The sequence below is a fragment of the Coregonus clupeaformis genome, unplaced genomic scaffold (assembly GCF_020615455.1).
Source record: "Coregonus clupeaformis isolate EN_2021a unplaced genomic scaffold, ASM2061545v1 scaf1132, whole genome shotgun sequence".
Lineage (NCBI taxonomy): Eukaryota > Metazoa > Chordata > Actinopteri > Salmoniformes > Salmonidae > Coregonus > Coregonus clupeaformis.
The window spans coordinates 161,693-173,038 of NW_025534586.1; the positions used below are offsets into that span (position 1 = coordinate 161,693).

Consider the following 11,346-nt stretch of genomic DNA (forward strand, 5'->3'; position numbering starts at 1 on the left):
AGTCTCAAGCTGTTTCTCTCTCCATTTCTAAAGTTACTCTGACCTCTACTGATAGTAAGGTGTAAAGTCACGTCAGTTTTCAGTTTATTTCCAACATTTACAGAACGCTGTAAGTTTTAGCTTTTTTCCACTAGAGGGTGGCAAACGTTCATTCATGCACTGCATGCCTGTGGCTGGTAATGTATCCTGAACAAAAATATAAACGCAAAGTGAAGTGTTGGTCCCATGTTTTATGAGCTGAAATAAACGATCTCAGAAAATTTCCTTATGCACAAAAAACGTATTTCTCTCAAATTCTGTGCAGAAATGTGTTTACATCCCTATTAGTGAACATTTCTCCTTTGCCAAAATAATCCATCCACCTGACAGGTGTGGCATATCAAGAAGCTGATTAAACAGCACGATCTTGTGCTGGGGACAATAAAAGGCCACTCTAAAATGTGCAGTTTTGTCACTCAACACAATGCCACAGATGTCTCAAGTTTTGAGGGAGTGTTCAATTGGCATGCTGACTGCAGGAATGTCCACCAGAGCTGTTGCCAGGGAATGTAATGTTAAGTTCTCTACCATAAGCCCCCTCCAACGTTGTTTTAGATAATTTGGCAGTACGTCCAACCGGCCTCGCGTAACCACGCCAGCCCAGGAGCTCCACATCTGGCTTCTTCACCTGCAGGATCGTCTGAGGATTATTTATTTTCCCCTTCTGTGGGGGAAAAACTCATTCTGATTGGGTGGGCCTGGCTCCCAAGTGGGTGGGCCAATGCCCTCCCAGGCTCACCTATGGCTGAGCCCCTGCCCAGTCATGTGAAATCCATAGATTAGGGCCTAATTTATTTATTTAAATTGACTAATTCCTTATATGAACTGTAACTCAGTAAAATCATTAAATGTGTTGCATGTTGCGTTTATATTTATGTTCAGTATAGTAGTCAAGGAGTGGACAAAACACTTCTGGTTTGTGATAATGGGATGTTGCTTTCTCATCGTTTTATACAAATGTATTAGCTACATTATTAGCTAATCCAGACCAGACTAGTCTAACATAGGGGATTATAAAGGGTTATAAAGTCTACACAATAAATGGGGACATAGTTGTTGGTCCATATCACATTACTTGATATGCTACAAATCCCACAAATACATGTACCTTGCTGTTCACGGAAAAATATTGTAATTTGGGTGTAATAATCAATTGAAAGTCCTTTTGATGTGGGAGATGCTTGACCACTTCATCACAATAATTTGAGCCGAAAGGTGCAAACAAAATTGATGGGATGGAGAATTCATATTCAGAGGATGTGATGTGTGATGGACATGTCAAAGACCAGTGAATGTGCCTTTTTCGTTTGATATTATCCAATTATTATCCAATGTATTCATTGCAAGTTATTCATTGCAGCATCCACCGGTCTGCAGGTGAAATGTCATGGCTCGAGCAGACAATCAATTAGATCAAGGTTTTCAAATGGGAGGAATTTCAACCAATAGCCTGTAGACTTCAGGCGGTGGAATCCAATCATATTTTATCTTTGAAAAGTGGGTGTGCCACACGGCTGGTCCTAGAGGCGGGAATAGAAAAGTGCTGCATGGCGAGTTTGGTTGAGAAGAAGTTGGATAGTGGGGGTGTACCACTGATGAGAAGCGGCCGAAAAAAGGGAATATTTGCAGAAAATTCAAAGAATACTGAGGAATATTACATTGTTCTGCTTACTATCAGTATATTCATAAAAGTGTCTGACTTTCATTATCAACTGCACCAGGTGAGTTTATTAGAGTCGTTTTCTGAGGGATGCCGGGGTGGCTAGCTGGCTAACGGATTATTTTGCCATGACTTTTCAACGATGGAGGACCTCAACCTTGCTGGCTAGCTGACACTAAACTAGCTAGCTAGCTAACATGCTCAATTGTTTCAATGTAATTTTCTAGATTTAAAAAATATATAATCATCAATTGAATTAAATTATCGTTTTCATAGTAGCAAACTAATTGATATGCTCATTATAGGAAAAATACATGCATTTCTTTCCAGCTATACGTTTTAGCCACCCGCCACACCACAGACAGTGATGATACATGCAGCGCGAGGAGCCTAAACTGCATCAGAACTCCTGAGTCCTGTTGATGTTCATTGCTTTAGCTCATGCTAAACATATGCTAAAGTAGCTGCTAATACAATTTTAAATATTTAAGGTACTGCTCGGTTATGATAATAGAAGTTTCACTTTTATTTAGAAATGCAATATTGTAAAAACTATGCTCATCAATGCAGCTAAATACAGAGCTTGCCGCGACTATGTTAGCTAACGTTAACTTACCTAGCTAACATTAGGTACAGCAATAATCAGTTTGATGTGGGCAATGCATATTCTTCTAAGCACGTTTATTCGGCAAGTTTATCAGCGAAGGGCTTGATAGTTTCAACAAGGGCTGGCGCTTGCCTTGGCTGGATGACTTGCTTTGGCGTGCGGTCAGCATGATATCATAGCGGTTTTCTGAGACGGGGATGCAGTGGCACGACAGTGAGTTTAGCAGCACCCTGATTCCTCTATCCAGTGATCTGGCCCAGTTTCGGGTTGAAGCAGTGGCACGACAGTGCGTTTAGCAGCACCCTGATTCCTCTATCCAGTGATCTGGCCCAGCTTCGGGTTTAAACAACACCGTGTAAACACCCTGCTAGCCATCATCAGCTGGAGCTGGCTTGCCCAGTTGAGTGACAGGCGTCAACACATCTCTTGATTTTCTAACAATATTCTCAAGTATAGACTAATCTACTCAAGCCATAGGCAAGCTTATCAAAAGTTCATATAATTTTCAGAAAATTCTCCCGCTATCAGTCCAGAAATGCTGAAAATCTCATATCATCAGTAATAGACTATTACAATAAGATAGTGTTATCGGAGTTGATGACTTCATATCCCAATCATTCTTATCACAGTAAGAGATCACATGGCACAGGGCTACTACCTGGATCAGGAAGTGTGCTTGGTTGCCTCTTCCTATTTACTCTGGTCTAGTCTGCATAATCAGCCTCTGTAAACACTAGATACTGATACAGAAGCTGGCGGTGGTGGTATGTGAACCATTTCAGCAGGGCTGGGCTGCATGGAAGACTGTGTAATTCCTCCACTCCTCCCTAGATGCTTCAGTCGAGGATACATTATGTTGTTTTTCTGCAGTCAGGGTGCAAAGGAGGCTGACGTGTTCTCCAAACACTGATCTAGGGTCAGCTTTCCCTATTGGCTTTCCCTTCCAATCCCTAGCCTAGCTGAACTGGAAGAAGTCATACATATGCAGTGTATGACAGAGACCGTGGATCTATCTCTGTAGAGGGAGAGCCTCTAGTCTACCCACACATAGCTTGGCTCAGACATCAGGGAGATAACTGTTCATGTGTTCTGTCTGAGGAAAGTCTCTTTTTGAGGGAGTTGGTGAGAGGGACACACTGAGGGTACTGTACTGGGACTGGGAGTGTGTTACTGTAGGAGAGAGTCTGATTTACAAGGAGACTAACCTCAGAACTCAGCTCAGCTGTCTGTTGTTCTGGTATTTAAGCTCCAGATTAACTAGACACCTACAGCCAGAAATCCCACCTGGCTTCACATGTTTGTATCTCATTTGACTTGGTTTGGATTTACAAGGCTGTTGGTTTTGTGCTAGATGGGAGAAACTATGCAGTGTGCCTTATTGCTTTTCAGATAGGCTATATGCAATGATAAGAGACCATGCAGGACGTGTGTAGTAGCAATACAGGAAAGATAGTGTGTGAAGAATCACCTTCCAGACATTGGAATTCCTGTTACTAACCCTTAAAGGAAGAGGATTTTCTTTACTCAATGGTGGATTTAGAATAGTGTAATAATACCATAATAACACAGGGTCTACTACTCCTGCAGTCCCCTCTCATCTTGGACAGTGTTCTGGTAGGATGCCACAATCCAGGAAGCAGGGGATCCAGGCTCATTTTAGACCTCTTCAATCAGTAATTTGAGAATGCCTTAAACTGTTCCTCCATTGAGGATTACCGGTACTTTGTATCCCAAATCTAACCCTGGGCATCACATTCATCAATAGATCTACAGGAGAGCTTTAGGTAGGGGCTAGGGGTCAACCTGCATCTTTTAAAACAATGTGTATAACTCAACCAATGTGTTAACTGTTTGTGTCTTCCGTCCAGGTGTCCTAGTGTGTTCTGGTTCTATCCCAGAGATGGCACAGCGGAGCGGGCAGGAGGACCCGGAGCGGTACCTTTTTGTGGACCGCGCCGTGGTCTACAACCCGGCCACGCAGGCCGACTGGACGGCCAAGAAACTTGTATGGATCCCATCGGAGCGCCACGGCTTCGAGGCGGCCAGCATCCGTGAGGAGCGCGGCGACGAGGTGGTGGTGGAGCTGGCTGAGAACAGCAAGAAGGCCATGGTGAACAAGGATGATATCCAGAAGATGAACCCTCCCAAGTTCAGTAAGGTGGAGGACATGGCCGAGCTCACGTGTTTGAACGAGGCCTCAGTGCTGCACAACCTGAAGGACCGCTACTACTCTGGCCTCATCTACGTAAGTAGGATAGAAGTCCTGCTTTTTCTGACTTGAGAAAATCAGGAGTAGGCTTCTTTACCTTACATTGGTATCTAATTGAAGTGGACCAGTAGCCTTTCCCCTCCCCTTTTTGGGATATTGTACCCAACTCATCAATCAGCATTGTCCAATACCAAACCCACAGAGACCCCCAAAACCATTTGTCCTTAGATATACCACCATACTCCAGGTTCTAATAAGTTGGCAATGGTATTAGCAATGTCCCAGATAACCAGCGTTTCCCCTGTGATTACGGCCCACTTAGTGACATGACATGCATTCCTGGAATAGATGGAATGTCAGTTGGCCGCCTGAGACCCAGAGAGAAGGGAGGACAACTGTGATTGCCTCCACAGTTCCACGGCACCAGCTATTCCTGTGGTTCTCTCCCCAGGTGGCTGCAATAAGAGGCAGGAGGAGAGCTTGGGGGATGAGGTCATTTTGGAATGTTAATGAAGCTGAGGTTTTATTTTCACACTCACATTGACTCACTAAAAGGTGCAATATGAGGGGATGTATGAGGGATTTAATGTTTATTTTTTAAGGATTCTGTGGCTTGTGGAGTGGTCCTAGTTAATGGCATGTTGGCTGATGTGGGAATATGTCATTAGTTCCCATGGGTTGCATTATAAGCCCTTTAACCCTGACTGCTCTCAATAACAAACATTAACACGCTCCAATGCTCTAAGGCAGGGTTCACCAACTGGCGGTCCGCGGCCCGATAAAAAAAGAAATGTGGTTTTTATTTTTTATTTTGTTTTATTGTTGGACATAGCTAAAATACTGTTAAAACACCAGGAAATCAGCTCCAAGTCATTTTAATTTTGGAAATCTGTTCAAGTATTCCCACACATAATAGAGAGACACATGGGATCGTATACAAATGTAAGCAAGGTTTGAAATGATTTATGTTTTAGTCAAATATTATCAGTTTGAGCTTCTTGCTATAAATGATTTGTAATTATGTACCAGCCGCTCAATAACATTTTTTGTTGATCCCTGATTTAGGGCTAGGGAGGTTACTACTACTAGTAACAAAGCGGGTCATGTTGTCATAGTAACTGCCCTGCTAGAAATGACAAGAAGGACTCTTGACCCAAACCCTATGCCCCGTCCAACACACTCCCCGGCTGGGGCTGGATTGCTAGGCGAGCTCCAGGCTTTAGTAAGGCCCTGTCGGTGCTCCATCCATCCATGTGGCTAGTAGTGCTAATTTGATGGCTCCCTGCCAATGGGCCTGGTCTATGCAGTAATCAGCCAGCCAGGGAGGGAGGCCCATGCTGAGTCATTCACACAGACTAACCGTACCGCCATCACAGGGCTCTTTGTCTCTCAGCAGATAAGCAACAGCTGTCCCTGAATAACTGGCATATTTTTGACCTTCAGTAGGACTGTACCAAACCCACTACTTGATTAAAAAATAACTCCCTATCAAGTAGGGCTGACCCCATTTAGTCGACTGGTCGATTGTTTGGTCGTAAATAGATTTTATTTTTCATGGTGCACAAGACACCTGTCTATTTTGCGCCTGTCTCAGTGGACTAATCCATTGCGGAGGCCACGGAGATGGTTCTGAAACGTAATCTTCAGCGCGCCGTTGAATTGGCGTCTTTCCCTATATGTTGCTATTTGAATAATGGCGAAGTTAACCATGCGTTGAGAACAATGCGGCAGAGGCAGCAGCGGAGTGAGGAAATGAGGAAACAGCCCTTGCCTTAATTGTCTAAGAAAATTGAGAAGAGAGGAAACACCAACTTAATTAGGTCTATAATCAATAGCCTAACTGTTAAACGTGCCTGGCTTTATAAATCATCCATATACAGTGGGGGAAAAAAGTATTTAGTCAGCCACCAATTGTGCAAGTTCTCGCACTTAAAAAGATGAGAGAGGCCTGTAATTTTCATCATAGGTACACGTCAACTATGACAGACAAATTGAGAAAAAAAATCCAGAAAATCACATTGTAGGATTTTTAATGAATTTATTTGCAAATTATGGTGGAAAATAAGTATTTGGTCACCTACAAACAAGCAAGATTTCTGGCTCTCACAGACCTGTAACTTCTTCTTTAAGAGGCTCCTCTGTCCTCCACTCGTTGCCTGTATTAATGGCACCTGTTTGAACTTGTTATCAGTATAAAAGACACCTGTCCACAACCTCAAACAGTCACACTCCAAACTCCACTATGGCCAAGACCAAAGAGCTGTCAAAGGACACCAGAAACAAAATTGTAGACCTGCACCAGGCTGGGAAGACTGAATCTGCAATAGGTAAGCAGCTTGGTTTGAAGAAATCAACTGTGGGAGCAATTATTAGGAAATGGAAGACATACAAGACCACTGATAATCTCCCTCGATCTGGGGCTCCACGCAAGATCTCACCCCGTGGGGTCAAAATGATCACAAGAACGGTGAGCAAAAATCCCAGAACCACACGGGGGGACCAAGTGAATGACCTGCAGAGAGCTGGGACCAAAGTAACAAAGCCTACCATCAGTAACACACTACGCCGCCAGGGACTCAAATCCTGCAGTGCCAGACGTGTCCCCCTGCTTAAGCCAGTACATGTCCAGGCCCGTCTGAAGTTTGCTAGAGTGCATTTGGATGATCCAGAAGAGGATTGGGAGAATGTCATATGGTCAGATGAAACCAAAATAGAACTTTTTGGTAAAAACTCAACTCGTCGTGTTTGGAGGACAAAGAATGCTGAGTTGCATCCAAAGAACACCATACCTACTGTGAAGCATGGGGGTGGAAACATCATGCTTTGGGGATGTTTTTCTGCAAAGGGACCAGGGACGACTGATCCGTGTAAAGGAAAGAATGAATGGGGCCATGTATCGTGAGATTTTGAGTGAAAACCTCCTTCCATCAGCAAGGACATTGAAGATGAAACGTGGCTGGGTCTTTCAGCATGACAATGATCCCAAACACACCGCCCGGGCAACGAAGGAGTGGCTTCGTAAGAAGCATTTCAAGGTCCTGGAGTGGCCTAGCCAGTCTCCAGATCTCAACCCCATAGAAAATCTTTGGAGGGAGTTGAAAGTCCGTGTTGCCCAGCGACAGCCCCAAAACATCACTGCTCTAGAGGAGATCTGCATGGAAGAATGGGCCAAAATACCAGCAACAGTGTGTGAAAACCTTGTGAAGACTTACAGAAACCGTTTGACCTGTGTCATTGCCAACAAAGGGTATATAACAAAGTATTGAGAAACTTTTGTTATTGACCAAATACTTATTTTCCACCATCATTTGCAAATAAATTCATTAAAAATCCTACTATGTGATTTTCTGGAATTTTCTTTCTCATTTTGTCTGTCATAGTTGGCGTGTACCTATGATGAAAATTACAGGCCTCTCTCATCTTTTTAAGTGGGAGAACTTGCACAATTGGTGGCTGACTAAATACTTTTTTCCCCCACTGTATATCTACATTATATAACCAATAAGACAGATCCTGCTTCTGTTGCCAGAATGAGTGTTTATTTAATAGCCTACTGATTCCGTGAACAACAAGCCTCACGGAACATCAAAATGTAGAATAAAGCAATTTCACAAATTCGGCTGTTTTTAATCTTTGCTATGCTGTAATAAAGGCTTTACAACACTTTTTTCGTTAGAACAGATTCTCTGGTATTACTTTTCATTTATTTACTGTTGTTTACACTGTTCCAAACTGGCTGAAGAATTATATGGTAATCAAACAGCACCTGTTTGTCACACATAATGTGCACACAGCTCTCGCTCCTATACCCTCCTTTTTCTTGATCTCCTTCTTCTTATTGTTATTATTATAATTATTATTATGGTCACCATTATAATAAGTAATGTCATTATCATCTGAAACCATACCTCTTCAAACAGTATCTTAAATAATCATCCTCCTTACCTCGACACCCTCCCCACCACCAAAGAAAACCTGAACCCCCCCCTTTCTAGCTCTGACTCTACTTATAGCTACTTTATTGAAGAAAAATGTACTTTCTATGCCTGTGATATGTTCTTGTCCACCTAGCTATCTTAAGACGAATGCAACTGTAAGTTGCTCTGGATGACTAAAATCAAAACAAATGTAGGCTTCTTATAGTAGTAGCCTTGTATAACCACCATCGATCTGTTGGCCTAAGAGCGCGTCCTGTTTAGTCTTAATACCGTAACTTATATTTCAATATATAGGCCACAGTATCAATCAATCAATCATTCATTCATGTCATCACACAGCATACGAGTCATTCATGCTTTGAAATGCAATCAAGCATTTTAGTTTTAAAATCAAATAACAAAGGGAGCTTTGGATAATTAGCCTAAACAATAAATAAACCACAATTTACGAATGCATGCAACTGTTTTTACTCTTTGCTGTAATAAAGGCTTTATATATTTATTTATTTTCTTGTTAGAACAGACTCTGGTACATTTATAATTTATATAGTGTCGTTTACACTTTTTCAAATGGTCAGAAAAATTTATAATATTGTAATCTAACAGTACCTGTTTGGTACACAATACTCACACAGCGCTTGCTCCTATACCCTCCTTTTTCTTGATTTCCAGTAGTTTCCACAACTACAGTGGGGGAAAAAAGTATTTAGTCAGCCACCAATTGTGCAAGTTCTCCCACTTAAAAAGATGAGAGAGGCCTGTAATTTTCATCATAGGTACACATCAACTATGACAGACAAATTGAGGAGAAAAAAATCCAGAACATCACATTGTAGGATTTTTAATGAATTTATTTGCAAATTATGGTGGAAAATAAGTATTTGGTCACCTACAAACAAGCAAGATTTCTGGCTCTCACAGACCTGTAACTTCTTCTTTAAGAGGCTCCTCTGTCCTCCACTCGTTGCCTGTATTAATGGCACCTGTTTGAACTTTTTATCAGTATAAAAGACACCTGTCCACAACCTCAAACAGTCACACTCCAAACTCCACTATGGCCAAGACCAAAGAGCTGTCAAAGGACACCAGAAACAAAATTGTAGACCTGCACTAGGCTGGGAAGACTGAATCTGCAATAGGTAAGCAGCTTGGTTTGAAGAAATCAACTGTGGGAGCAATTATTAGGAAATGGAAGACATACAAGACCACTGATAATCTCCCTCGATCTGGGGCTCCACGCAAGATCTCACCCCGTGGGGTCAAAATGATCACAAGAACGGTGAGCAAAAATCCCAGAACCACACGGGGGGGACCAAGTGAATGACCTGCAGAGAGCTGGGACCAAAGTAACAAAGCCTACCATCAGTAACACACTACGCCGCCAGGGACTCAAATCCTGCAGTACCAGACGTGTCCCCCTGCTTAAGCCAGTGTCCAGGCCCGTCTGAAGTTTGCTAGAGTGCATTTGGATGATCCCGAAGAGGATTGGGAGAATGTCATATGGTCAGATGAAAGTAAAAACTCAACTTATTGTGTTTGGAGGACAAAGAATGCTGAGTTGCATCCAAAGAACACCATACCTACTGTGAAGCATGGGGGTGGAAACATCATGCTTTGGGGCTGTTTCTCTGCAAAGGGACCAGGACGACTAATCCTTGTAAAGGAAAGAATGAATGGGGCCATGTATCGTGAGATTTTGAGTGAAAACCTCCTTCCATCAGCAAGGGCATTGAAGATGAAACGTGGCTGGGTCTTTCAGCATGACAATGATCCCAAACACACCGCCCGGGCAACGAAGGAGTGGCTTCGTAAGAAGCAATTCAAGGTCCTGGAGTGGCCTAGCCAGTCTCCAGATCTCAACCCCATAGAAAATCTTTGGAGGGAGTTGAAAGTCAGTGTTGCCCAGCGACAGCCCCAAAACATCACTGCTCTAGAGGAGATCTGCATGGAGGAATGGGACAAAATACCAGCAACAGTGTGTGAAAACCTTGTGAAGACTTACAGAAAACGTTTGACCTGTGTCATTGCCAACAAAGGGTATATAACAAAGTATTGAGAAACTTTAGTTATTGACCAAATACTTATTTTCCACCATAATTTGCAAATAAATTCATTAAAAATCCTACAATATGATTTTCTGGATTTTTTTTCTCATTTTGTCTGTCATAGTTGACGTTTACCTATGATGAAAATTACAGGCCTCTCTCATCTTTTTAAGTGGGAGAACTTTCACAATTGGTGGCTGACTAAATACTTTTTTCCCCCACTGTAAGTCAAATGTCTTCCACACATCTGAATTCCACTTTCCCTCCTGAGCAACCAGTAAACATTCCCGTGTTTAGATTTTATTTTTCATGTCCTCCGCATCCATTTGGCTGTTACGTGTTACGATGTTCGGAGTTTGTTATAACCAATTTATTGATGTGATTATGATAGGCTATAGGTCAGGACCTATTGGTCACGTGGTGGCTGACTAAATACTTTTTTCCCCCACTGTAAGTCAAATGTCTTCCACACATCTGAATTCCCCTTTCCCTCCTGAGCAACCAGTAAACATTCCCGTGTTTAGATTTTCTTTTTCATGTCCTCCGCATCCATTTGGCTGTTACGATGTTCGGAGTTTGTTATAACCAATTTATTGATGTGATTATGATAGGCTATAGGTCAGGACCTATTGGTCACGTGCATGCAATGCATACATGTTTCACGTAAAGAGAGCAAGGGTTGAGGGAACAGGGAATGTTTCTATTTTTAATACAAATGAGGTATTTCGGTAATAGAACTTTTCAGTCAGAGAAACAAAATGGCTGTAATTATGTTGCAGCTTCAGCGCAATAAACACTTGCTGTGCTGCCTGTTCGCTGATGCAGGGAGGAGAGAGAGAGAGACAATG

The 11,346-nt window shown here is 42.4% G+C and overlaps 1 protein-coding gene across 1 annotated transcript; it reads left to right on the top strand.

The window, feature by feature from the left end:
* The first annotated feature begins 1,610 nt into the window (after window positions 1–1,610).
* Window positions 1,611–4,686, top strand: LOC123481091 (myosin-10-like). Its single transcript, XM_045217582.1, has 2 exons — window positions 1,611–1,760; window positions 4,175–4,686. Exon 2 carries the CDS (start codon window positions 4,207–4,209, stop codon window positions 4,585–4,587), a length of 381 nt encoding a protein of 126 aa, XP_045073517.1. The 5' UTR covers window positions 1,611–1,760; window positions 4,175–4,206; the 3' UTR covers window positions 4,588–4,686.
* Window positions 4,687–11,346: the final 6,660 nt, after the last annotated feature.